At 41.0% G+C, this 27,763-nt stretch overlaps 3 protein-coding genes across 5 annotated transcripts; 1 reads left to right on the top strand and 2 right to left on the bottom strand.

Annotated features, from left to right (window-relative positions):
• Nucleotides 1–72: 72 nt before the first annotated feature.
• On the bottom strand, nucleotides 73–11,892 carry kif22 (kinesin family member 22). 2 transcript variants are annotated; one of them, XM_084078894.1, is made up of 13 exons: nucleotides 11,822–11,892; nucleotides 10,034–10,253; nucleotides 9,576–9,703; nucleotides 9,147–9,301; nucleotides 7,645–7,854; nucleotides 6,800–7,196; nucleotides 6,045–6,174; nucleotides 4,012–4,126; nucleotides 3,650–3,842; nucleotides 1,858–1,970; nucleotides 1,292–1,486; nucleotides 480–539; nucleotides 73–275 (listed from the first exon to the last, which is right to left on the bottom strand). In XM_084078894.1, the coding sequence occupies exons 2-13, from the start codon at nucleotides 10,219–10,221 to the stop codon at nucleotides 246–248; spliced, it is 1,914 nt and encodes a 637-aa protein (XP_083935020.1). In that variant the 5' UTR covers nucleotides 10,222–10,253; nucleotides 11,822–11,892; the 3' UTR covers nucleotides 73–245. The 2 variants fall into 2 exon arrangements, with proteins under 2 accessions (XP_083935020.1, XP_083935019.1); XM_084078893.1 differs by having other exon boundaries at nucleotides 10,034–10,249; nucleotides 11,815–11,872.
• Nucleotides 11,893–13,195: 1,303 nt separating this feature from the next.
• pagr1 (PAXIP1 associated glutamate-rich protein 1) lies at nucleotides 13,196–16,254 on the top strand. The gene is made up of 5 exons (XM_084078841.1): nucleotides 13,196–13,479; nucleotides 13,918–14,091; nucleotides 14,645–14,975; nucleotides 15,091–15,173; nucleotides 15,666–16,254. The coding sequence occupies exons 2-5, from the start codon at nucleotides 13,938–13,940 to the stop codon at nucleotides 15,899–15,901; spliced, it is 804 nt and encodes a 267-aa protein (XP_083934967.1). The 5' UTR covers nucleotides 13,196–13,479; nucleotides 13,918–13,937; the 3' UTR covers nucleotides 15,902–16,254.
• Nucleotides 16,255–16,564: 310 nt separating this feature from the next.
• Nucleotides 16,565–24,217, bottom strand: tlcd3bb (TLC domain containing 3Bb). Of its 2 annotated transcripts, none has more exons than XM_084079100.1 (7): nucleotides 23,884–24,217; nucleotides 21,533–21,732; nucleotides 21,340–21,423; nucleotides 20,422–20,647; nucleotides 20,086–20,181; nucleotides 19,037–19,146; nucleotides 16,565–18,832 (listed from the first exon to the last, which is right to left on the bottom strand). In XM_084079100.1, the coding sequence occupies exons 2-7, from the start codon at nucleotides 21,655–21,657 to the stop codon at nucleotides 18,565–18,567; spliced, it is 909 nt and encodes a 302-aa protein (XP_083935226.1). In that variant the 5' UTR covers nucleotides 21,658–21,732; nucleotides 23,884–24,217; the 3' UTR covers nucleotides 16,565–18,564. The 2 variants fall into 2 exon arrangements, with proteins under 2 accessions (XP_083935226.1, XP_083935225.1); XM_084079099.1 differs by having other exon boundaries at nucleotides 23,993–24,217.
• Nucleotides 24,218–27,763: the final 3,546 nt, after the last annotated feature.

Below are 27,763 nucleotides of genomic sequence, written 5' to 3'. Positions count from 1 at the left end.
TAGGAAATGAATACACAACGTTGATTGAGTGAAATGTGTTTATTTAAATGTGTTTACTAGTTGGCGCAAAATTGCGCCAACTAGTGGAATATAGTGACATCTACAAAAACACAGTAAGCATTCAAACCGCAAGCATTAAAAAAATAGCATAACGTTAACAGAAAAAAATACTTTAAAAACAGGAGAAAAAAGAAAGCCCACAATAATGGATAGGATTGTATTGCATGACTATATAAAATAAAACATCACTTCCCCATGGCACTCAGTATGTTTGCCTGAAAAGAGAAAAACAATTACTATTAGCATTCAAAATATTACCAAACATATCAAAGGAGAGCAAACAAAAGGACAGTCTAAATCACCTCATTAAAATGTTTTTTTTGTCAAAGGAAATCCTTTAATAATTCATTTTAGACATTTTTAGGAACATTAAACATTTATTGATAGTGTGACCTCATTTTTTCAGCACATGGGCATACCTTCATGAAGGAAGAAAATCGTTTTTCAGATAAGCCTTCGATGCTGGTCAGATCCTCCACCTTTGCCAAGACAATAATTTACAATTTAGACATTTGTCAGATGTTGCACTTGCGACTTACAAGTGCAACATCAGAGACAAATCAGACACAAACCCTAGTAAACAAAACGGGTAAATGGTTTTGGGACAATCGAGTGCAAAGAAAAACAATTTAGTGCTACAAAGAAACTAGGATACCAGGTAAATATCAAACCTAGTATCTTACATTCTTAGCATTAGCCATGTCTTATATCTAAATAAAACAACATACAAATGTTCTCAATACAGGCACATTTTATCACGTACATCTATGAAATAGGAAAAGAAAAGCTGTGCCGTTTGACAGCTTAGAAAATGACATTATATAAATTGTGTTTTAACAGAAATCCAATGAGTCTAGTGTTTTATGTCAGTGGTTGGGATCAGGTCCCGCTGGGTTCCTTGAGGGGGTTCCAGGGGGAGCCCAGCTAAATTTGTTAATATAGCATCAAAATCAGTTTATCCATTTAAAGCCTATAATCGGCCATTTGAAAATAGCTGATTTACAAGCACACGACGCGTCACATTGCAGCATGTTGTGAACTTGTAGATCTGCCATTTAAAAGACATTGTGAAAACTTTTGGGGGAAATGTCAATTATTTCTGAAACATGTTGATTTTATATTGGGGGTTATATGTTTTCAGGGGGGTGGGGGGCACCTGTGGCCAAATACATATTCATTTGGGGGTCCTTGACATGAAAGTTTGAGAACTACTGTTTTTATGTGGACCAACCTTGGTAAAATGGCCATTGAGCTCCCGCCATCCCAGGATGAGCTTGGCCTTTTTGTCGCCAATTTGCTGCAGGCCTTTAAGGTCCTTGAGGGACCCTGCATTGAGAATCTGCAAGATCTTCTGTCTGGATTGCTCTAGTACAGATGCATCAATTTGACCCTCCCAGCTTTTTCGATTCTCCTTATCCTCAGGCTCCTAGGAATGAAAACACGGATTCAATATGCACTTAGCAATCAATGAACCAAACGGCACCATCTGGCAAAAGGAATCTGTTTGATTGAGCTAAATACAAACAGGGCATCTGACTACACTAACTCAGTTTAACTAGGTTAAACTAGTAGCGACATGAACCATCCTGGACAAAGATACCCCCAAATGCATAAGATCAGGATGAGAAATACAATTTGTAAAACTTGCATTCTCTTTAATTAGTTCTGGATATCTTGCAGGGCGCATCATCATGTCTGAGCAACAAGGCTAATCTATTCCACTACCTCAGCTTGTATCGTACACTCACACCCACGACAAATTGTCAAGCTAAGCAGAGAGAGGGCTTGACTGCTGACCTCAGACTGGTCTGAAGTACTTTTCCCTTTCCTCTTGACGCAGACAGATTGTTTTTTGACATTTCCAATATGCTGAAGAGGCTGGACCTGAAGAGGCTGGATTGGCTGGGAAACTGTTGGGGAAAGAATAAAAATATATTAAAAACCACAACATATGCCATTTCTACCGCATAGTTGTTTACAAAAGAAAATGGTGTATGTATAGTATATATGCAATAAAAGTATCAAACAGCTGCTGAGGGACACAAAAATAACCCCTCATCATTTGATACATCTCATTTCTTCCATATTGCTAACTGAGCCTCTATATCAGGTGGGGCTCTAATCAATAACCATAGTGACTCTATATGAGGTATCATAACATCAAGAAGGTGGTGACTGACTGTCAGTGAGCATTACACTGTACAGGGAAAGGGGGGTAAAAGCGCAACAAAAAGGACATTTGACACTTTCCTTTCCTGGAAGCTCATAATGAGTCATGTTTCCTAAATTAAGTTGACACCAAAGTAAGTAAATCGCATCGCTGTTGTATCTATACAGTAAACCTATTTATAAAACTAGGGTGATTCCCGTTGGGAACGCATGCCCCCGCTTGTTGTACCGGTTGTCAGAATAACAGGTCAGAATGACATGCAGTACCCATTATCAGTATACATTATCATAGTACTTGGAGCCAGCCTCTCTCTCATCAGGGATCTCCATTAGTGGCCGAGTAATTGGGCCAATGTCGCATTTTTTGATAATTGCCACATGCCTGTGCCTATAAAAAAAAAGTAAATTCTGCAGACACATTTTTCTTTTCCAGGATAAAAGATAAACAAGTGAGAAAGTCATGAAACAAAAAATGTGCTATACATTTGAAGCTGATAAATGGGTCAGCTGATTGACTTTTGGGGCCAGCCCGACATCTAAGGTGGGATAATTGAAGCGGCAAAGCATCGCCATCTTACATTCGGCTAGTTTACGGTCGTAGAACTATAATTTGTCGTTCTTGTCCCTATTTTTTACTCGTCAATGCCGGGATAATCTCTCAAGAACAGATTCCGACCTGCGGTGGAATCTGTCGGAGCGGTTCGTCCTAACCAGTGCGCATTGGCTAAAAGTGGGCGTGCCTTCAGATCAGGAAGTGGGCCGCGCTTTACCCAATCAAATGTAGTGGGCGGGATTCACGTGTCCATCCACCATGATCCACCCTCCCCCCCTCGAAACTAGCCGAAACTAATTTAACAATAGCGTCCTCGGAGCGGACAAAACCACGGAAAGATATTCACATTTTAAATTACTCTTTCATCATAGAAACAAGTGGGCTTATAACCAAAACCATCCATGTTCTCTGGGAGAAGTGGTGTTAGTGTTCCGTGTAGAAATATTGTTAGTGGGAATGAAAACATGGTCGCACCAACCGGAAGTGATGCGCTATAGGCAGACATGAAACCGGTGTTTCCCTGCGCTCTAGTCTAACATTATACTCCTGCCAGACTCCACAGAATATCAGAAAAGCAGAGGTCGCTGTTTTTCATTTTCTGTGGGGTCTGGCTACGCGAGACTAATGCCGGGATACCATACACACATTTACGTGGTCTGTCGAATGATGCTTGAAAATAGAACCCAACTCTGAAAAATGTGTCAGCAGGTTTTGACACATCCACTTGACACCTCCAGTTTGAACAATGGGTGCACTTCTTGTCATGAGTATTTGTCGCTTTCTATCCGTCTGCTTTACGGGTCGATTTGGTTCCTACTGTACACACAAGAGTTAAATTAACACTAAGGATTTTACTGTATAACTGACCCTGTAATGGCTGAACTACAGCTTGCTGTTTCACAGGTTTGGCAGCAATGGACTTCTTCTGTAGAGGGGCGACGTTCATTGTGAAGAGAGGTTGCTTCTCTGAATTGAATGGCTCCCTTGTCAAACCTTTGCCAGCAAGCCGTTGTTGCAGCCTGGCCTTGTTCTCCCACTCCTTCTGCTTGTCCTTCAGTGCCTGCAAAGATAAGAGTTGAGATGAATAGGTTGAACTCCACATAACACCAAGGATTTGACAGAGTACAATTATAAGGCATGATAAAAAATAAAAAGTCAAGCCTAGTTTTAATTTCCCATATTTCAGTGACAGGCACTGGGTTCAGATAGAAGCAGGTTCAAGTCTTCACCTCAATCTCCTTGCGGTACTTGGCCTCATGTTGGAGCAGGTTGAGCCTCTCTTTCTCTTGGCAGTCCTTTAACTGCTTCTCCAGAGCCGCCAGTCTGTCAAGCACGTCTGAGGGACTGAGACAGTGAAAGGGTGGTGGGGATGGCAACATGGGTTAGCAGGGTGATAGTACAGTCAGTGGGGGAGAATATAGACCTTCTCGAAGGCATTGTACTTCACTGTAGGGCTGAACAATGAATTGAAAAACAAATTTCTAATTGCAAAATAGACTTCTACACCAGGTATTCTAGTGTTTAAGGTAATTTGGCCCATTAATCCAATATTCATTTCACACTTAATGTATACTAAAAGGACCATACATTTTTGCATGTTTAGCTCACACATGCAAGTCATATACTTATATTTTACATTACTACTGGATACAAGTTTCCTTGACATTCCAAGATGCCATTTTGTTTCCAATCATTTCAGTATGGCACTGTATGCAAATTGTAGTCAATGCGATAAAAAGGCAATATAACACCAGTGTGGTCCTTTAAATATCAATTTATGTTGACAGTATCAAATGTGGTAGTTGTAATGTTAACAGTAAACAGAATTGAAAAAAAGTTGCGAATTGAATTTCAATGTTCAGCTGAAAATTGCAACAAGATCATTTCCCCCAATCGTTCAGCCCTACTTCACTGTGGTAACGACTATATTGGAAGAATCTGTGTCAAAACATTAAAGCAGCAGCTGTGCTGCTGCCCAATGCAGCTGGCAAACACGCATATAAACAACATTATTTGTTTCTCTCTCTGTGAGTTCTCAAATTGGCACGAGAGCAGCCAATGGGAGTGCTGCAATGAGAGACTCACTCTAAGCATCTGCTACCAAATCCTGGCCTACTGCACTGAGGCCACGACCTGCTAAAACGCTATCACATAGAACAGTGGTTCCCAAACTTTTTAGCTCAAGACCCAAAAGTTTGCCCGGGACCCAAACTAGTGAAAATGGCAGATTTACAAGCTCATTGACACAACATGTCGCTTTGTGCCTGTGCCGATCTGCAATTTTCACTACTTCTTAATTTATGGCAATTATTAAAATGTTCATTTTATTTATGAAACAAGTTTTTTAATTGATGAAAAGGTTTGATTTTTTTGTTTAAACTTTTTTAAATATATAGGCCTATGCTTTTTTTTATGTAGGAAAGGGGGGGGGGCAGCCAAACCTGGGTTCCGTCCCACTGTTTGGGAAACAGTGACATAGAACAAACACAAATAGTCTCCATCTTATGGGTGTCAAACTACCAAGCCATGGGCTGCCATCTGGCCAGTGGCCACCAAAGGGGACCAATCCGAATTATTTTGGATTAAAAAAAAAATACTAAGTACTATGGCACCTGCTTTAACTCTTATTTTCTGCTGCAATGGCAAAGCCGCCACTGTGTGTGTACACGTCTCACCCGTGCACAAGGGTGAATAATCAGGGACCTTTTTAAGAGTCAACATAAACAGCGTGAAAGCATTTACTGCCTTCTCTATAAACACCAACATGACTCATGAAGCTCAATTGGGAATATTTATTTGCTGACTGGTGATTTATCTTTGACTTTCACTGATGATTTTGTGGAGCTGGTGCCGAGGCGTTATGTACAGTAGGCCTAACAAAAGACTGAAAATGGACAATGTCAGTGTAGTGATTAATACGGCTAGTTTTATTACAGCCCACGGACTCAACCATGGGGAATTTAATAATCTGTTGTCTGAAATTAGCAATACACTGTAGGCGGAAATCTCCTATAAACATCTAACAAAGTCTTAACATTTTTTATGTGCTGGACCTGAAATCAGTGTTTTGTCCAAATACTATGACTTGCAGCAATAGCACACACGGAAAGTAATCCAGCTTGCACAAAGTTGCATTTTGACAGATCCTCCAAAATAGTCTACATGGTATTGTAAAATGTTTTGGTCCTGCATGCATTGGCTGTGTGTACAGTACACAAAACAGAAGGGGGTCCCACAGTGTGTGCGTGTGTGGGGTTCCAACCTGTGTGGGGGTGCTGCTGGGGGTGAGGGAGCCCCTTGCTCAGTCTTCTTACTTCCTTGTTTTGGCTTCTTTGTCTGGGGCTCAGACACACTAGAAGCTCCAGCCTCATGGTCCTCTCTGGCTCGCTTCACTGGAGTGTGAAAGCAGAGGGGAAAAACAACAAAATTTGTATTCGGTGCCTTTAGGCACTTCAGCACTCGCTGAGCTCCCTGTGGAGCTTAGAGCCATCCAGATGAAACTGGCACAGACCCAGTAATGGCTGCATTGCAGTGCTTACACATATAAAGCCCACTTACACAGTAAAAAAACGAACCAACTATAAGTAGTTTTACTGTTGTGAATTCTCAGCTGGAATGCTAGAATGTGTACGTTTGTTATACACAAAGCTTACACAAAGTAGATAATACCTGGGCACTTCAGGAGAGACTACCCAAATAAAATATACTGGGGCACTCGACTGGTGCTTTATCGTTTTGCAGGGGTGACTGACGTTTCGACTTTCGTCTTCCTCAGTCATGTATTTGGGTAGTGTCTCCTGAAGTGCCCCGGTATTATTTCCTCTGATGCAAGTTGTCTCTGTTGTGCACCGACAAGCCCTTCTACTGGCTGAAGTGCGCTGGACTTCTTTACTTACACAAAATAGGCGTGTGTAAAAACCTTGACTAACATTTTAATATTTAATGTCAAACCCTTCTTTACTGCAGCACTTTAAACTGTACTCTAGCATGCACACACACCTGGTTTCCCTGGCTCACCTTGCGGTACAGGGACCGTCACGGTTTCGCGCACAAACGGCTTGTTGACGATGAGCTTGGACTTGGCAGCGAAGTTGAGGGCGGTGAAAGTGTCAAAGTAATACTTGTACTCGGGCGCAATGTTTGTGATCATGACTGAGTGGGCCGAACCACCGAGCGAGTCCTGGAGCAGCCGTGTTAGCTTGCTGTCCCGGTAGGGAATGCGGACGCCAGCGCCAGCGTTGAGGGCATCCACCACCTTGCTGAGGGTGAAAAGAGACAAATTGATGGCCCCGCTCTCCTTCAGGCGGATGCCCTCGTTGCCCGTGCGACGGTTGTCCTCAGAGCCTGCCAGGTCCACAAGGTACAACTTTCCCGTTTGCTGGCGGTACGGAGGGGAGCGCTGTGTCCGCACGACCTAATGACAAAGGGCAGGAGAGACAAACCCGGGTGAGATTTGATATGGAGAGCAGGAACTGGACAGCAACTAATTGGAGTGTATTTTACACTCCACGAAGAAGCTTGGTTCTTGTCGTTTGCCGACAAGAACAGATCTTGACTCCAACAGCGTATTGCAATGAGACACATTGTTGGCTTGAGGAGCACATAACCCATCCTCTGAAGATCTCAGTCTATCATGAGAACAGTCTATTATCATGTCCGATATATTCGTAAAATAAGCCAGTTCAGAGTTCAGTTATGGTCACTAGTTACATCCAAAAGAAATTTCACGTGACAAGATACAAAAAATATACAAATCCTATATCAACACTAGAAACTACAGTGCCCAAAGAAAGATCTCAAGACGGAGAACACACACCTTTAAACCCGTCGTGCTCACAATAGACGACAGAAATTAAGTTAACCTTGATAAGGAGGATGGCGTGGCTCCGGCTGGACCGCTGGTTGAGCTTGGTGGAGGCCGTGGTGCGGTTGAGGCTGGCTGGGACGAAGAGGGTGTCAAACTCCTGATACGATGACAGTGGTGTGTGAGTGAGGCCAGGGATGAGAATGTTCCTGTCCTTGTCTTCTCGGATGGGCAGGTCTTGTGTGCTGGGTGACAGGAGGTCCAATACCTGACCGGGAAGAAAGAGAGCGAGGGGAGAGGTCAGGATATCAGTCAAGCACACAGGCTATAACCTTTACATATGAGGTTGAGGGTTAAAGGTAGGGTAAGTGATTTTCTTTGGTTAAAATAAGTGTTAAATAGCTCTATATTCTGATAGTACTCATTGCTATAGAGTGTTTGTTCGGTAAAAGGAGTCTCCTTGTCTCTCCAGCTCTTTATAAAACAGAAAATGCATTTTTGTTTCAGTTTCAGTTTCATTTCCAATGTTTACCAATCAGGATAGAGAACTCAATCAGGATATAGATTAAACAAGTGAAATTGGAAGTGATGACACTAAGAAATGAGCAGGCAAAATTGGAACTGGAACACTATAAAAATTAATCTTAAAAATGGGTACTTTCTCCTGATTGGCTGAGATTTTGACACCTACCGGAAAATGTATTTTCTGTTTATTAAAGAGCTGGAGAGATGGGGAGACTCCTGTTACAAACACTCTATAGCAATGATTACTATTAGAATATAGTGCTTTAACCTTTTAACAAAATACTTTTTGTTTTAACCAAAAAATATCACTTACCCTACCTTTAATTTCCAGTAGTGAAGTGCAGCACAGAACATTGAAAATACCTACATGTAATGTCTTACAACTGTAGAAATGTGAAAATAATCATTTGAAAAAGTGAAGTGAACATGACACACCAGTTCAGTTTACTTGATACATTGCAGGTAATCATCAAAATAAAATAACTGTACTGCGTTCAGTCACGGTAGTGTGGCGCTGCACCTCCTTCGAATGGAGACGTTAACGGGCTGTTTACAAGGTGGGTATATGGAGGTGTGTGATTATGACCATGGCTGCGAATTGTCTGGGATCGTCACATTATGCTAGTCGATGCATTATGAGAAGAATGGAGAAAATACTAATAATAAATCGGTTCATTATGAGACTATGGCAGCTGCCAGGGTTTCGTTAATATATGGGAAATGCTGCGAGATGAACAAAGGATTGTTACTCTGTCAGCCAGGGCAGGCCAAACCATTGATATCCCCAACAGAAAAAACTCACCTTGGCTAGGAGGCTTATACACACGCACAACCAGTCAGGGCAGTAAAGACTTACTATGGCAGAATAATAATTTCACATTTGCATAATTTCACACATAGTAATATTAGCATTCAATATTTCCCTCACACAGTCAAGAGTGAAGTGGACACAGCACAGGCCCAGAATGGGAATAGGAGGTATAACCAACAAATCTAAGCTCACACTATGCTGAGGCCACAGCCATCCAGTCATACCTTCTCGTTGTAGATCTCCAGGTAAGACATGCCAATGCTGTAGTTCCAACCATCCTCCTCCTTCTCCTTGGCCTTCACAGTTTTGAAGACGCTACGGACAGCCCGAGGGATGACGCCCGGCTGCTCTCGACTGCCCAACATGGTATGGGTCTTACCTAATGAGTTAGGACATTAACTTAATATAGGAAGCTGAACATCATGATCAGCAGCAAAGCAGCCTTGTGTACAAAAGACCAAACACATAGCACGTTGCCTAAATTGGGAGAATAGGGCCAAAAGGTAATTGTTCAAAAGAACCAATTTTAATTCAAAATGTTAGTCGAATGAAAGGTAGCAGGATGTGATTTACATGACACAGCGCCTTTGTATTTGTATGTTTATGAAAAATAGTTGCCGATAGCGTAAAACATTTAATAAGGAAGTTCCTACCAGCCCCTGTGGGTCCGTAGGCAAAGATGCTGGCATTCTGTCCATTTAACACGTGTGATAGAACAGGCTTCACTGATGAAAGGTAAACCTCTTGCTGTGTCGTTTCCTCGCCATGGAAGACATCGAAACTGAAGAAATAGGAACACATACAAATTAACCACAGCATTATGATTTATGGAATGTGAAGTTATGTGTTGAGCACCAGCTCTCAACATGGTGTATGGGGACTCCCAAGGGGTCCTTGAGGGGGTTCCTAGGTAAATACTGAATAGGAACCAAATGGACCCTTACAGGTCTTTAACACCGACGAAGTACAAACAGAACTAATTGATTGCATATGATTCCATTTGGACACTACAGTTAAATAATGAACACTGGGTTTAAATTGAAATTAAGAAGGTTGAGAACCACTGGTGAAGGCAGAGTGTATGGAGTGTGAAACTGGACACGGTACTGACTGGTATTTGACCGTCTCTGTGGCGTTCCTCCAGTTTATGATCTCCAGATTCTGGGTGTCCAGACCTCTAACACACGGCCCCTCTGCCCTCTCGTCCTGTGCGTCCATGTAGGGTCGTAGGCGAACAGCGACCCGAAGCCTCGACGTCTTCTTGGTTCCACTGTCTTTTAGGGCGACACGTTGAGCCATGTCTGTATCTGTGGTCAATAAAACAGGCCTCTCTAGACAAAAGAAAGACAGACAATGTTAACAGTGATGAGTGATCCTCCAAACATGAGTAAATGTTACACAAGGAGTCAATTAAATGCTCTCATTGTGAAAATGAGTCTAGCTACTGGTGCCATCATTTAGTTGCGTCAATATTATGTATACAAAAAATATTTAAAGGTTTATGCATTTAGTTACTGCATTTTTGACCAGTGCTGAAAAAGGGAGACCCCACACTGAAATGGACCATGTGATTTCTGATTGGTAAAATGTTATAAACACTCAAAGTTAAAGTACATTTACTCAAGTACTGTACTACAATTTTGAGGTACTTTTACTTTACTGGAGTATTTCCAATACTTTTACTCCACTACATCTCAGAGGCAAATATTGTACTACAATTTTGAGGTACGTACAGTTACTTTACTGTAGTATTTCCAATACTTTTACTCCACTACATCTCAGAGGCAAATATTGTACTTTTACTCAACTACAATTATTTGATGACGTTTAGTTGCTAGTTACTTATACATTTTAATTATTACAAAATATACATTAGCCACTTCAGCCCACTTCGGCTATTTGAAAATAGTCGATCTACAAGGTGAGCTTGTAGGTCTGCTATTTTAAAATAATCTTTATACATGAAAACCTGTGAAAATTGGACATTCTGCATAATGAATACTTTTTACTTTTAAGTATATTTTGATGCCAAAACTTTTGTAAACAACAGACCTTCACTTGGAACATAGTATTTTTTACAATGTTGAATTGATACTTTTACTTAAGTAAAACAAACATTTGAGTACCTTTTCCACCACTGTAAACACATTGCCCACATTTAGTTTAGTTTATTTAGCACATTGTTATGAAAGAATATATAAACAATACATATCAAAGAAAACTAGTTTATGTGCAAGAAAAGGAAGAAGCCGGCAGGCTTATTTGGAATAATTTCCTTCATGGAAAAGGTCATTAAATAACAAGGATTAAAAGTTCAATGAGAATACAAAATAAAAGTTTACAAGGGGAGCAGCAGTGCAATAAAGAAACTGCACAAAAAGAAAAAGGCAAAAACTAAATTGAAAAGAATACAGTAAGGAAAAAAATTAGATATTGTTTTAGATGTTTCTTAAATTGGGATGGATAGTGATGACTTAAGTGATGCATCTAGAGAGCTCCACAACTGAGGGCCTCTAAATTTGATAACATATTGATGTTTAGAAGTACAAAAAGGTAAATTAAAATCATCTCTTTGCCTTGTGGGGTAGGAGTGAAAGTAACATGAAAAAATTGAAAAGAATCATTTCACATTGGGTTTTAAAGGCCCGGGTTAGAAAACGTGTCTACTCTTATCGGAGATAAACACAGGCCTCCTCTAGAACAAGAGGAAGCTAACGTTAGCATTCGTAAAGATATCACTACATTAGCGTCGGTGCAAATGGACAAAACAAACTCAAATTGCTACATGTACGTATATCTGTACGCCCAAGCGACAATGTAAAACAGTACAACATATTCTAAAAGGTTAACGTAGGGTCTTTTGCATGTTATCGTCCAAGTATTATTGCTAACAACATACCTTTAAAACAAAGTCCACAGGGCCTGGGAGGGCCTCTCTTCTCTTCTTCCAACAAACACTTTCAAATGAGGAGCGCTGGAGCAGCGGATAACACTCAGCCAATCACAGTGACGCCTAGTCAGACATCCACCTCGACCATGATTGGCTGACTGTCTGATTATAGAGAGACTAGCCAATCGGGTCTCGCTCAAACGGTCGCTCGCAGTGTTGCCATGTCCGCTTATTATAAGCGACTTCTTATGAGCTTCTTTTTCTATGAAGTTGCTAGTAAATAGTGGTAGTTGTTGGTTGCGTTTTTTTAGGCTTGTTTCTTAAGTGAAGTTGTTTATTTAGGCTTGCTTCCAAATGTTTTAATTAATATTTAAACCGGCAGTTTAATGTTTTGTGCCAGGAAGCATTTGTGTTGTTAGAATGTTTCAAAAACATTCCAAATATTCCACATTTTATTGAAAATAGCCATTCTGCAAGCTCCCAACGCGTTGTGAGCATTATTTATCGGTTTATAAAGTGCTCATGTGGCCTAGTTGCTTCTTTTGGGCTTGTTCTAGACCTCGTTGCTTATTTCTCTCACAAAACCTGGCAATACTGGTCGCTCGGTTCTCTTCACACTGCTGATCCGGTCTGCAGATACGGAAACGGTGCCTGCATGTATGTGTGTTGCAAATACCGGATACAGTAGGCGGGCTCTAGACCGGATCAGAGCACGGAACAGTAAATAGAAACCGTCTTTCCACAGATACTACCACTGCGGAAAACCTGGTGACGCGAGATTATTTGAACGCTGAAGGGTTGGTTAAAAGCGTAAACTTAATTGCATGTAACGTTAATGCAAACTTATTGTAGACATTTACAGGTTATTAAAAAAGGGTATTGCTCGTCCTCTGCTCTGGTCCGTCGCTTGCACTCTGCGCATGCGCCGGAAGAACACAGATTTCCATCTAATGTGAACTGGCTACGGCCACTCATTTGTACCGACGCTCGACCATCCATATGCTTAACGATTTGTTAAAATGAAGGTTGCCGTCGGTGTTGCCATGTCCGCTTATTATAAGCGACTTTGGGCATCTTTTTCTGTAAGGCTTGTATATTGATAGTTGCGGGGTGCGTTTTTTGGGGCGCTTGTTTGTTTCTAAAGTATAGTTGCGTATTTGGGCTGTTGTCTGATGTTGTTCAAACCAGTGGTTCTCAAACATTGTCAAGGACCCCAAATTAATATGTATTTGTCCTCACGGACCCCCATCTGAAAACATTTTATGCCAGGGACCTCCATACAAGATTTATGTTGTTGATGATTGTTTTGAAAATAGCAGATCTACAAGCTCAGAACGCGTAGCATCGCATGTTTCATGTTTAAAGGGCGAAGGGCTTGCTTCTTTTGAGCTCGTTTTCATAGACCCAGTTGCTTGTTTCTCTCTCAAAACCTGGCAACGCTGCCCTCGACCATCCAACGATCCGTCGAAACGAACGTCACTAAACACTAGGCGGTTCTTCTTCAATCCAAAATGGCGCTATGTTTACGTCTCTGTATAATGTTCTTTTAGCATTTTTAACGAGTCTTATGGGGAACTTTGATGGATTTTATTCAGAGTAAAATAATAATCTTTCAATAGATATTTGCAGCAGCATTGATCTGCGATCAAAGCAAAACTGGACATTAGGTAAAAGATCACCGTAGAGACAACAATGTTTGGGTCAATGTGTTGTTTGCAAACAGCCATGGGCTAATCTCTGCTATGTAGTTAGCTAACGTTACTGAATTAACTGCACCCACTACCCTGTGATGTTTAAACTGGTGTCAGTAATACATAACATCATATCCTTAGCAGTTTTTCCCATGTATTTCTTTGTGTTGCCATACTAATAGGCTTTTCCAATGTACATGTAGTGTTTTATATTTGTGATGATATTGATTTTTTTTGTTATTTTTTATGTTGTTGATGAATTGAATACATTTAGGACCCCAATGTAAACAAGCAAGGCCTTTTTTTTGTGTTATCCTTTTAGATCAAGTGTTTGACTGTACTTGTGCTGTTTGCATTTCTGTCTAATAAAATATACAATCAATCAATCAACCAATAATATTTTGTATTTAACAGACCTGTGGCTATAAGGAGAGATGCAGGCGGAGACTACAGCCTCCTCATTAAGGGAGGACATAGAGGCTCTTGGTTTGAGGGACACAGACAAGATGACAGGAAGACAAGAGGACAACACAGGGGACTCTGAAATTGTACCTGAAACACAAGAGGAGACGCCGTCTAAAGGGAAAGGTGACAACGACATTACTTATATCTATTGGGCTTTACGACAGTCATTCTTAAAGTTAATGCTTTATCTTCAAGGGTTCCCAAACCTTTCAGGCCGTGACCCCCAAAATAATCATATTCGAACTGAGGACCCCCCCACCCTAACAAGCACTTGGAATTGTGGGCATTACATTTAGTTTGACTCGGTTCCACTTCCACAGATAAATATTGTGAAAATAATGCGATCTACAAGCTCACAACGCCTCGCAGGGTGTGAGACGTTGTGAGCTTGTAGATCGGCTATTTTCACAATGTTTGCCTCTTTCTTATGTAATATTTGACAATTTGATCAATATTAAAAAGGTCTTAAAAGTCCTTAAATTGTAACTTTAGAAATGTGCAGATACCCTGTATACACTTACTATTGAGGTATACTGTGTTGAGTGAGAAAACAATGTTGCACATTAAGCTAATCATCTGGGGACCCCCCAAAATAATTGGGGGACCCCCAGTTTGGGAACCCCTGCTTCATCTGAATAAAACAAAGAGCTGAATAATTATTTTCTTGTTTTGTCAGATGAGGACAGAAATGCAGTGGAGGGAGTGGCACGTGAGGAGAAGATACAAGCAGACACACAAGTAGTCGGCGGAGAAGGGAAGCAGGTCGAAGCTGAGGACGGTGACTGGGAGCTTGCGTACAGCGATGAGGAAATGGAGGATCCCAAAAATTGGATGCCACCTCCTGCTGAGATTAAAAGACTGTATGATCTCCTGGCTAAAGGAGAAATGCTGGAATTGAACTTTGTGCCCCTTCCCAGGAGGCCTCCCACTCCAGAGCGCACTCCCTCCCCTGAAAGAGATGAAGAGGACGATGCAGCGAAAGAACGGGACAGGGAGGAGGAACGAAAGTGAGAATTATTGACATTTGTCTTCTGAAGACGTCCAGCTGTATTTCAAACAGAAGCCATGTAATAGAGCAAAAGGAATGGGTATGAATATTGAAACATGTAATTTTTCTTTCAGGCCTCTGGCTCCCACCGAGTTTGACTTTAGTGAGGAGCAAGGCACGCCGAAGAATTCTTTCATCAACAGACGTAGAACGCCAGGTACGACAGGAAATCGTCTGTACAAATGTAACAAATACATTGCAATAATTGATTTGACACGTAAAAGGAACCTATAATTGATGAGCATTTCAATTAGTCTGTGGTTAACAGTTCTGTTGAAATATTTACAGTAAACCATATTGACAGAGGAAAGTCCCCCTTTATGTCACTTTCTCAGTGTTGCAACAATTCCCATAATGCATTTTGTGAGCAAGCCATAATTATTACCTAGTAGGATTGAAGTCATGTTCTCCACAGATTTTACTCCAGTGACGTCACATCGCTAGTCTAAGCATTTTCAGCATATCTCCTGCAGCAGTTTAGAGACATGCAGAAGACTTCTCAGTTGTATGGCTGCTAATGATGATGAATCCCTACCATAGATAGATACTGTGGAAAATTGCAATAGCAGTAAATACATGAACTAGTCCTCTAATCGTGCCAATAATAACGGTGTTTTTGTTGGTGGTAAACTATTTTTTCCTGTCACAGGGTCTTCAGCTCGATCCTCAGTGAAACGGGAAGCCCAACTGGACAAGGTGCTGTCGGACATGAAGCGCCACAGAAAGATGGAGCAGCACATTCTGCGTACGGGGCGAGATCTCTTCAAGAGTGACAAAAGGCTGGAAGAGGCCCTGTCTCCCAACAGCCAGAAAGAGCGCGAGAAGGAAAGGGAGCGAGACAGCAACCCCAATACCATCTTCTCCCCAAGGCAAAGGAGATACTGAAGGCTGTCTTTATACTCGTAAGACACGTTTCTGTAACCCTGTATAACAGCCTCATGGGGGTGCGTAGTGGCTCAGCCAGCCAAATGCACTGACTTTGTCCCCCTTATGAGTCACAAGGACCCAAGTACGAGTCCAACTCCTGTCATGTCTCCCCTAGGTTTCTTGTCCCTCTACACACTATATCTCAATCTAAATAAAGCTTAAAAATGCCCAAAAAACTGTCATTAAAGAAAGAAAAGGACTTCAGCCAGGAGGAATTAAGGCCAAGAGAGCTTTCCCAGGCTCCCGCTAAAACTTGAATTTTATATTTGATGGACTTTTGTATGTTTTATAAGATGTTAATAAACATTTTACGCTGATGAATGTGATTTACTGGTTTCCCACGTGTGAAAATGGTTCTCAGTGATGGAAAAAGTGATCTCTCACACTATCAAGAAGGTCTTCATAAAGTTGAAAGGTGGCCATAAAATAATGCAAGTCTCAGAGTAAATCAAATTAATTTTGAATACTTTTTTTTCTTCCAGATGTATAGTTTGTTTGATTGTGGCTTGATGCTCCCTCTGGTGGTTCATGTTTCTTTTACATCAATTGCAGAATCTACTTGTTGGTATAAACATGGTAATTAGAAATGGCAATTAGAAGAAAATGGAGGAAAGACCAGACTTCAACTTCAGGACAGAGGAGTATATTTTAGCTGAATTTGAGTGACAATACAGCCTTCATATGAGGATCAGAAGCATATAGTAGAATATGTATGCATAAATATGCATTCAAAACCACAAATGAACCAAATAAATAAATAAATACAAATAAATAACAAGCATTTTGTGGAATATACAGTACATCAGGAACAGAAGGTAGATTCAATTCAATATCTTGCCCATTGTTGGGCATGAACTACCCATCTTGGTTTCTTCTGAACCTTAATTTGAGTTTGATTTTCATAACATTTCCAGATAAGTGTAGCTTCAAATTATTTTGAGAATTGTCAATATATGCGGGTGGGCGAAGAAACTTTGACAATTAAAAAATAGGGCTTAATTAAATAATATTAGGAGCCAGGTCATCTTACTAGCTTAGGTTACATGGAACCATTGGCTCATGGTGTGGTACAATTCAAAAAATGTAAATGGCTCAATGGTTGATACAATTCATACACACAACAGTAATTAGAAAAAGACAAACATTTTAAAGAAACACACGCACGGCAAGCACACACACGCAAACAAAAACAAGCACTCACACAAAATAAGTTGCCCTGGACAGGTGACCCCAAAGTCAACCTCAAGTGAATGCTGCCATACGAGTACTGTTCCATTAGTATTTCCCTTCCAATTGCAACACTGACTACATCTCGATTCGGGTAATTAGCAGCGGCTGCATGACCGCAAGAAAGAGAGGGGAAAAAAAACATTGACTACCTCTACATGTCCCTTTAGTGTTGCTTAAAATACTCAAACCTCATGGACCCCTTACTGAACTGTTCAAGCCAAGTGGATAGCTATTTTGAGGATAAGTAACACCAACACAGAACCTACATTACACAGAAGTTCATTTTAAAGTGACATTGCTATCTTTCATTACATTTTATGCAAAATGCTAAACACCTGTCATTGCAAATCACTATTGTGACACCAGTACATGGAATAAGTCATATCTATATTGTATCAAACACTACAGTACAGCTGGGGGGTGGTTTGTGTACATTAAGCAGAGTTGTGACCTTAAAACCCAGTCATATTAAATGACAAATGGCTATAATTCTTGTACTACAGTGGAAAATGGAATAAAAAAATTCTATATGCAGAAATGCATAACCCGATAAAAAAAAAATCCAACATTAAACCTATACTGACAAGGAAATAGTGACAGCAATTTTACATCGACTATGTACACGTCACATTGTCTGTCCAAGGAAAGCTTTCTTCTCTCACATTGAGAAATGAATTAAAAGAAATGGCAAATAATTGAGAAAAGGGATAAGGCAGCATAATACAGTCTTATGACATCACCTCCCTTCTAAAGATGAGTCAGTCTGCGGGTTGGTTACATTTTGTTAGAGTGACAGTGACAACATAGAGGATACAGGTAATAACACTAACAATTCAAAATACTGTTTAGCCGGGATGTTGCTTTCTTCTTTGTTACTAAGCTGAATTAGGCCATCTATCTACAGCAAATGTACTAACACACAATATAATACATTCCTATTTCCTGTGCTGCCCTACTGTTGAGGCAGACCGGATTGAATTTGATCTACACAAGGGAAATTGATGCCTTTCGCTTGCTATACTCCCAGGCAAATTGCTCTCTCAATTCAGTGCATGTTTTCTATTTATCACAGTGCCCGATGACATCCATGTGTGCTTGAATGTGCTAAATGTTCCATTTGTTTCCAAGACACAGCAAAAGCCAAAGCCAGATAATGCCATTCCCCAAATCCTTTGGCTGTTGGGGTTTGGCTACTGGCCACAGTGACTTCCAACACAATTTGAGGCATTTCGTGAAGCCTTCTTTGTACTGCTTCTTGTGTCCAGTCTCACCATTCTTTTGTACCTTCCATTCCTTTACAAGCTCATGGGTACATTCTCCCTCCCTCTTCCTTTCTCACTCTCTTGTTCCGTTCCACAGACCACCCTCCCCTCCCCTCCCTTTCACGCATCTCAGTGAGTGGCCGACTCAGGCTCTGTGGAACGACTGCTGTAGCCGTTGGCAGGCTGTGGCAGTGCATGGCCGTCTGTCTGGTCCTCTTTGGCAGCTGCCGATGTTACTGGCGGCCGTCGGGAGCGAGAGGTGCCCCTGAAGAGCCGCACGGCGCCCCTGAAGATGAGGGAGAACCAATAGACCTGGGGGCCCATGAGCAGAGCAGTGCCGAGGTTAACCTGCCAGGGCACAGACAGTGGAACCAGGTGGAACGGAATTGACGCGTACCTGTACGGAAAAAACATGTATAACAGACTTGTGATCAATTTGAGTAAAAAACATAATCTGCTCAACAACATACAGTCATGAGGGATTACAATTGCAAACATATATTCTGAATTTCAGTAGCCCGAAACAGATCATTATGTATCTCACCCAAGCTCAGCAAGAAAACGGAGCGTGGGAGAAACAGAGATAGACAGAAAGACATACCTGCCATAGGCGTAGTAGAGGTAAGGGAAGAGAAGTACTCGACAGATGAAAAAAGTGATCAGCATAAGAGCCCCATTCACTTTGTGCAGGAGAGTGTGTTGCTGTTTATACTGAGAGGGGGGGGGGAGAGGAGAGGTCGAGATAGATGAAAAGAAGAAGAAAAAAAAAAGCAAGCGGTACAGGTTGGTGAAAGCTGAAAGTGTTAATCCAGCACCGAAGTTGCATGAACAATACAAGTGGATATAAGACGGCCATGTATGTCATGCTTCTCTCTGGACTCTGGCCACTTTGGTTGAAATCTACGCAAGGCAGCAGAGAGGGCGACAATGGAACAATTCCTTTTGGGCATTCTTCTCATTTGTTTAAACCAGCTCGCACTACGCTGTTATCTGGGACAGCCAGCTTGCCTCAATGAGATAACACTGAGTAGATGCTTGCATAGGTTCGCACAGAGGTTTTCCTCTCACCCATTCACCCACAATGTACCCCACCAACAAATAACCCCCTTGTTTTACTCTTTGAGGTCACAGCTTCAAGACAAGTGCTGATTATCAAATGGCCACATGCACAGAAGTGAGGGAGGGGAAGGGAAGAGGAGCGGTGATACAGGCTGAGGAGGAGGGGAGAGGATATAGGCCGCTATTGTATCCCTGTTAAAGCCAGTGTAAATACTGGGGGCTATATTCAGAGGCCAACAGCTGTGAGAGCCTCAGATTGGGGGGCATAGAAAGCACTCAAAAAGCACATACATTAACTCTGCTTCTAAACACATATGGAGGACAGCAGCTCATACGTGTATTCAAGCAAACTGCAATCTACCGTAGACGAGGAGATGCATCACGCAGTTTCGTTCACGTGAGGGATACATGACACACAGTCAACATGAGCCAGTGCACGTGACAGGCTGCATGCGAGGAATGGCCATAAATGTATTCAGTTAAACAAAAAGGAAAAGAAAGAGTAAAGAATGCAAGAGAGATTTAATATGACACACACAAACACACACACACAATAACAAATTTCCTTTTAGGCACAACAAAGACAGTTACCTGGATAAGTATTTTCCCCAAGCAGACAGACGGAGTGCTGAGTTCAGCCATAAACAGAACGCCTTGGAAATAGTCACCCTTTCCCTGCCGCCAGAACTAGGGAGAGACAAATGGAAAGACTGTCATTGTACTAGTCCCTCTGTTTGCATCCATCTATTACAGTACACAGTGAAATACCCAGTGAAAACGTAAATCCGAGAGTGTGCAAATGGAACCCAATGGACCCATAAGGTCCATTATATGGGTCCAATATTATATGCAATATCATAATTGTCCTCATACCAAATCAGAACTCTACCCAATGAGTGCTCACTGCTGGCTATTGGTGATAGTTACCACGGAGACGGGGAAGCATACGGCAACCATGACAACGTGGTGCAGCACCATAAGGAATTCACGGCGCAAGTAGCTGGTAAGTGCAGCGCTCATGTGCTGGGGTGCTGCCGAGGCTTCTTCGTGTCCCTTGACCCGCAGCTTGTACCAGTAGCACATGAACATGGCATAGATGTCATATATGAAGTAGGGAACAGCAAACAGGATGTAAGCGCTGGTCAACCAATGCCTGGGTAGAGAGAAATACACTATAATGCCTGATTTATACTTCATCGGACAGCGGATGTTGCAAGCTTGTAGATCTACTAATTTAGCTCGCAGCATGTACGACTATAAATTAAGTAGGTGTCTGCTTTTGGAACAACGTATGGGAACAAAATTCATTATCTTGAATTTGAACAAAATTCATTATCTTATCGTCATAACCAACACTTTACAGTAATATCAGTCATAAGATGACACCTGGATGTGCGCTCACAGGCTTTGCCATTTTTCTTGACATGGGACATATTTGACTCCAAGCTTTTCAAGTCCCGCCTAAAATGAAGAACAATTTTATCTCAGTGTAAAGCTAAAAAATGTACATGAGCAGCTGTTTTACTGTTCATCAATCCATGAAGGACAAAAAGAGTACCCTTATATAAACAGAATATACTGCAGCACAATTTACAAAAGGATTGGATTGATTAATATGCTTGGTGGACTGAAATAAAAGGACCATTGTTCTGATAATTATGGTGATGCATTCTCATGGCATTTTCACCACTTCTGTGAGGAAATAAAAGGCATTTTCTTTGCTTTTTAATTTCTCTGCCAAAGTAAATACAGATTGTTGTATTGGAATTTGTTGTGTCGTTTTGCTCAGAGTCAGACAGTATTAAAAATGAATCAATAACAATGCATGTGCATTTTTGGATTTACCCGTCCTCGATGATGTCATCACAGGAAGAAGCAATGATGTAGCCGGCCGAAGAAGCCATGACTGCTTGAACTGAAGACACCAACCTGAGAAAAGACAATGACAAGTTAAATCCCAATAGTGTTTTTCTCAGTGTATGACGATGCGTTTTAAGTGACGGGATATTAGCCTATGTTGTGACAGGGAATGTCTCACCTGGCAGATACAATGACCGCATCGCCCTCGCTCCACCTCAGCGCAGGGATGTATTTGAGACATCGTTTGGACAGAAGGAAAAGGCCTGGAAAGAACACAGACCCAGCAGCTAGGATGGTCAACATGGTCCCTAGCTATCTGTCCGAGAAGTACGTTCAGGAGACGATCTGGTCCTTGAGGTCTGATGCTCTTTCCGCCCTCTGAAAAATACAAAGCATCCACAGGTGAGATCACACTTCACACAACTTCAGCTAATCATTTGTGAATCTGACTTGCATTCATTCCAATCTACATGGTAATGTATTGCACCTTTCCCTTAAGTAAATTCTAAACACAAGATAAAGTCACAAAGAGAAAAAAAAATGGTGTCTTGTCAAGTTTGGCACAGAATGCATAAGAGGGTATTTGTTAAATTAATTAAAGGCAAAGAAGCCTATGCAATGCCAATGGTGGTGGTAAGGCAAAGTGGAGAGTACAGTGACTGGGACTCATTTTCATTGATGAAAACATGCTGCTATAGTCATGTATCATCACAAACTTTATGAATTACTATCCTGTTTGGGTCTACTCTATGGCACAGGCACGCATGTGGTATTATCACACTAGACAAGCTGACTCATTAAAATGTTTGAATGCATTAGCAAAATACACACTGCGCTATTAATCCCTATGGAGACATTCTTTTTTGATATATGCAATTTTACATGCACCAGCATAACCCTTACATGGCTCACAATACTATATTTGATCTGGATGGATTGGTGTTTTTGTTGTTTACATTTTATTGTTATTATCATTGTGAAGCACTAACAATGAATATGATTATTTATTATTATTATGAAGATCATTATGATTGTAATTATTATTAAAAATGACATTTTAGCGGCTTTGGGAGTGCTAACAAACGTCCTCAACCTTTACTTTTTGCCGGACAAGAAGACAGTGACACCCCACAGTGATAGGTCATAATCAATCCATATTGTATTCTTATTATGGATTATGAGCTGTCTGGTGTTCCATATAACGCCACCAAGGGGGTGAGAAACATGTTCTAGACATAACACAAACACAGAAAATGTAATCCCAATTTCCCAAGGGACACAACAAGACAACAACAATTATGTATGACAAAAATGACATATGTTCAACTGCAAAAACGTGCCTTTTGTTGTTGTTGACAATACGTTTTATTTCCTTTTGCAAGGTACAAAAAGTATAAATTAATGAGCCATTATCTGGATAGCGTCTGTGAATGGACAGAACACAATCCCTGTGTTAACTACCATTTATGGATACCAAGTTAACCCATTAATAGGCTCTATTCACAGCAGCCATATTATGAAGACATTCACAGGTGTTACCAATGATACTAATGAAGGCTTTGTACCATTCTGGTCAAACAGAGTCAGGGTGCTGATATTGTGCATTTTGGCTCACTGGAAACACTCTGTTACACCAGTGGGTCTACAGTTGGGGTCATGGGCTTCCAAATGGCCCTTTACAGGTGTGTAACTCTGAGAGTGTACAAATGGAACCATGTACAAATGGAACCAAATGGACCATTTGGTTCCATTTGTACACTCTCAGAGCTATGGGGGTCGTGGAAACCACTGTGCTAGACTAAATGGAACAGAGCCTTCATTAGTATCATTGGTAACAACTGTGAAGGAAGTGATAATATGGCTGCTGTGCATAGAGCATATTGGGTTAACCCAGTAGCCCAGCGACTAGTGAGAGCCAAATGATTGTGGCAAGAGAAACGGTAACTAGCTGAGCTCGTCCAGTGTTTGTTACGTGACTAATATAGGCTTGTTTTCGTCTCCCTTCCCCACACATCGTATTATATCACGTTTGCGACCGTTAGCTGCTAAGCTAACTGGCCGGTTAGCTAGCTAGCTACCAGTGGTGTAAAGTAACTAAGTACATTTACTTAAGTACTGTACAATGTTGAGGTATTTTGACTTTACTGCTGGAATATTTCCAATGTATCTATACTTTTACTCCACTACATCCAGGAGGCACATATTGTACTTTTACGCCACTACAATTATTAGAACACTTGAATTACTAGTTACTTTGCAGATTTTGATTATTTATACAAAACGTAGTTAGTTGATCTACAAGCTTAGATCTGCTATTTCCATTTTTTTTAAAGATACATCTCAGTATATGATAACTTGTGAAACTGCATAATGTGTACTTTTACTTTTGGTACTTCCAAGTATATTATGATGCCAACACTTTTGTACCTTTACTCAAGTACATTTTGATTACCGGACTTTTTACTTGTAAAAGAGTGTTTCTGCGTGTCAGGTACTTTTACTTACTTAAGTAAAAAAAGATGTGAGTACCTTTTTCCACCACTGGCTATAGCTACCTAGCTGGCTAGGCTAACTGGTAGCACACACACGCACACACAGCACAGGTTAAAATGAATGAAACGTCTCCAGCCATATTTACATATCGGTGCTGCCGGGTGTTCCAGTCAGCGGCCCGTCGAGGCCCGTGTCCCGCAGAGAGCGATCGGCAGCGTTAGAGACGTCCCGGGGCTCTCCGCCTCGATGATCCGCATGTTGGTGTGGCACACTGTGTCGGGAACCTCCACCAAACAGCAAGCTAACGCTATGCTAAGCTAGGCTAAGCTAAGCTAGCTTGCAACAACTTGGATCGAAGCGTGTGTGTGCATGTAGCGAGAGAGAGAGAGAGTGCGCCGAGAGGAGGACACCTCGATCGCCCAATGTAGCCGTTCATTTGTTTTACCTCCACTGTTTGTGCACTAAGCCTGCGGGCAGTGGTGGAAAGTAACTAAGTACATTTACTTGAGTACTGTACTTAAGTAACATTTTGAGGTATTTGTACTTTACTTGAGTATTTCCAACTTTTACTTCTACTCCACTACATCTCGGATCCAAATATTGTACTTTTACTCCACTACAATTATTTGAAAACTTTAGTTACTTTGCAGATACAAATTATGACATAAAACATACATTAACCACTTTAGCCCTATTTTACCTAGGCTATTTGAAAATAGCCGATAAGCTCACAGCGCATCACATCGCCACAAGTTGTGAGCTTGTAGATCCGCTATTTTCAAACATTTTAGTACTTTTACTTTTGGTACTTTAAGTACATTTTGATGCCAATACTTTTGTACTTTTACTCAAGTAAAATTGTTATTCTGGACTTCTACTACAGAGTATTTCTATATTGCAGTATTGGTACTTTTACTTAAGTAAAGAATTTGAGTACTTTTTCCACCACTGGACAAAACCATTAGAAGGGCAGTTTCCATCCAGATGTTGTTGTAGCACTCGTCATATGTCAGGCCATCATGACAGCCTCAGCCTCTCTGAGTGAGTGACCACACAAGGGCTGCTGCCTACAGGTCCTCCTACATGATGACAACACACACCAGCCTGGTTGTTATTATTATTATTATTATGTTATTGTACATATTACTTATTTGACCACAGGGGCTGGTTCATGTCCTAATGTAGGCCAGTGGTGGTTCTCAAACTTTTTTCTTGACAAATGAATATGTATGTTTTGGCCGCGGACCCAGATCTGAAAATGTTTTATGCCAGGGACAACCAGAAGACAAGATTTAGGCTATGGAAAAACATTTCAAATTATTAAAACATTTTTCAAACACTTTCAAGATGACCCCTTCTATATGCTACAACACCGACTGGCTCATTTAACATGTTGTACTGACCCTGGCCTAGCCCCATTTAGAACCTCTCCCTCCGCTATGTAGCTCCGAGATGAGGTCCCGGTTTCCCGCTGCCGTTTGAGCAGGACATTGTCGCACATTTTCCACTTTACATGTTTCTTACCCCTTTCTGCACATCGTATCCAAAAAGTAAAGGTTTTCTGAAACGCTCACAGATGTTTTAAGTTCTAGCTGGCAATAAAATCTATCCAACGAGTTGAAAAAAGTATTTAATTCGCCTCTGTCCTCAGCCGGTTCCATAATATTTTGCATTAGAAGGTGCAATTCAACATTTGACCAGTAGGGGAATCAGTAATGTTATCTCTACGGGCGCAACTCTTGCGCAATGTCTTAAAAACATGTAACCGGCTGAGGACAGGAGCGAGTTAAATACTTTGTTCAACTCGTTGGATAGATTTTATTGCCAGCTAGAACTTAAAACATCTGTGAGCGTTTCAGAAAACCTTTACTTTTTGGATACGATGTGCAGACATGGGTAAGAAACATGGATAAACATGGAAAAACATGGTAAAGTGGATAATGTGCGACAATGTCCTGCTCAAACAGCACCGGGAAACGAGGAACCTCATCTCGGAGCTATACAGCGGAGGGAGAGGTTCCGTCAGACCCCAGAGGTTGATTCCTACAGACCATAATGAACGTATTACTGTTAATAAAGTTTTTATGTTAAGCAGCAAAATACAGGCAATACAGTCCATATAGTTTAACCTACTGCAGTGGTTTTCAACCCTTTTCATATAAAGGTGAGGTCCATTATTTATTCGGCATTTGAGCCACGGACCACCATTTGATGAGATTTAACCTCTCAGACCCAAGACAGAATATTTTGCTATCGTTGGATAAGATTGTCAATATAACAATTCTTCTACATTCTCTAATAGTGTACACTTCATGTAAATTAAGTAATGCATATGTTTAACAATAATGTTACTCTTGCGAACGTAAAATGAAACCATGGGGACCCGTAAGGATCCATTTGGTTTCATGTTACGCTCTCAAGAGTTAAAGATCTATTAAAGGGTCCATTTGGATACCCAACTCTCCATCATTTAGCTGGGGACCACCTAGCAACTCCTCAAGGACCACTGGTCCCCGGACCACTGGTTGAGAACCACTGGCCTACTGCAAACATAAATGTAGCAATGCCATCTGCAATGTATTTATTTTTTTATTAGACATGATCCAACAATGAGTTAAAAGGATTGGGCTGGGTTGTACATCCAAACACTTTTGTCAATTCCCTTATCTTCTTATTTTATTTTAATTACATTCAACCCCAGGAAACCCCAGGGGTACTTGAGGGGGTTCCAGGGGGTCCCCAGCTAAATGATGGGTAGGAACCAAATGGACCCTTATGGGTCTGTAACTCTACTCAGAGTTAAATTAACATTGATTTTACAGTATAAATTGGGGTCCCAGGGATAGAAATGTCATTAAATGGGGGTCCGTAGCCTTATGCATGTCAAACTGGGGGGTCCTTGAAATTAAAATGGTTGAGAATCACTGCTAGAGCCGTAAAAATCTTCTCTTATGGGGGTCCCTGGCATATCTTTTCAAATGGGGGTCCGCGGGCTAATAAGTGTCAATTTGGGGGTCCTTGACATGAAAAAGTTTGAGAACCACTGATTTAGGCATTTCATTAATAAGAGGGCCACTACTTCTACTTGTCAATATGAGTAGCTATAGCGTGCGCACGTGATATTGTTGGAATGAAGCCAAGAACATGGAAAAGTTCGTGTCAGGTTACCTATTTGACCTTCATGTGCAGTGGCGGAAAGTAACTAAGTACATTTACCTAACCTAAGTAGTACTGTAGGCATACTACAATTTACTGGAGTATTTCCAATTTTCAGTACTTCTGACTTTTACCTCAGAGGCAAATATCGTACTTTTACTCCACTACAATTATTTGAAAACTTTAGTTACTAGTTATTACAAAACATACATTAACCCTATACATTTCCTCCATTTGAATGTGTCGCGATGCCACCATTGTGAGCTTGTAGATCGGCTGATTTTTATACGTTTCATACATTTGAAAACATGCATAATGAGTACTTTCTACTTTTGATACTTTAAGTACATTTGTACACAAATACTTTTGTGCTTTTACGCAAGTCAATTTTGAATTCCGGAAGTTCACTTGTAACAGGGAGTATTTCTACATTGCATTATTGATACTTTTACTTAAGTAAAACATTTGAGTACTTTTTCCACCACTGTATGAAACATTAGCATTACGTAGGTAGGCTATCATATTTCCCTTGGGCGTGTATGCTGGCCTGCCAATCAGAACCCTGTTGTTATAGGCTCATATATCAGTGTTGCTTGTGCTCATTTTGTTTGAAAAAAACCCATGTGTGTTTAAAAGAAATGAAAGAAACCTAACATCAAATGAATTGTCCCTTTGGTCAGATTTTATGTATTTATTAATTAGTATTATTATTAGGCCTACTACTAGGCTACTACCAGTGGTGTAAAGTAACTAAGTACAT

The sequence above is a fragment of the Gymnoscopelus microlampas genome (genome assembly GCF_963454915.1).
Source record: "Gymnoscopelus microlampas genome assembly, chromosome: 14".
Classification (NCBI taxonomy): Eukaryota; Metazoa; Chordata; class Actinopteri; order Myctophiformes; family Myctophidae; genus Gymnoscopelus; species Gymnoscopelus microlampas.
The sequence above is the reverse complement of the archived record's forward strand: the minus strand, read 5'-3'. Positions and strand labels throughout refer to the sequence as shown.

Excerpts from the sequence above, each read along its gene's own strand:
- pagr1 (XM_084078841.1), top strand. The coding sequence starts at position 13,938 with ATGCAGGCGGAGACTACAGCCTCCTCATTAAGGGAGGACATAGAGGCT. Across the intron at positions 14,092-14,644 it reads GACGCCGTCTAAAGGGAAAG|ATGAGGACAGAAATGCAGTG; the intron begins GTGACAACGACA and ends TTGTTTTGTCAG. Across the intron at positions 15,174-15,665 it reads CAACAGACGTAGAACGCCAG|GGTCTTCAGCTCGATCCTCA; the intron begins GTACGACAGGAA and ends TTCCTGTCACAG.
- kif22 (XM_084078893.1), bottom strand. Across the intron at positions 7,197-7,644 it reads ACGCCATCCTCCTTATCAAG|GTCGTGCGGACACAGCGCTC; the intron begins GTTAACTTAATT and ends CTTTGTCATTAG. Across the intron at positions 3,843-4,011 it reads AGTACCGCAAGGAGATTGAG|GCACTGAAGGACAAGCAGAA; the intron begins GTGAAGACTTGA and ends TTATCTTTGCAG.
- tlcd3bb (XM_084079100.1), bottom strand. The coding sequence starts at position 21,657 with ATGTTGACCATCCTAGCTGCTGGGTCTGTGTTCTTTCCAGGCCTTTTC. Across the intron at positions 20,648-21,339 it reads GATGACATCATCGAGGACGG|GCATTGGTTGACCAGCGCTT; the intron begins GTAAATCCAAAA and ends CTCTCTACCCAG. Across the intron at positions 19,147-20,085 it reads TGGGGAAAATACTTATCCAG|TATAAACAGCAACACACTCT; the intron begins GTAACTGTCTTT and ends CCCCCCTCTCAG.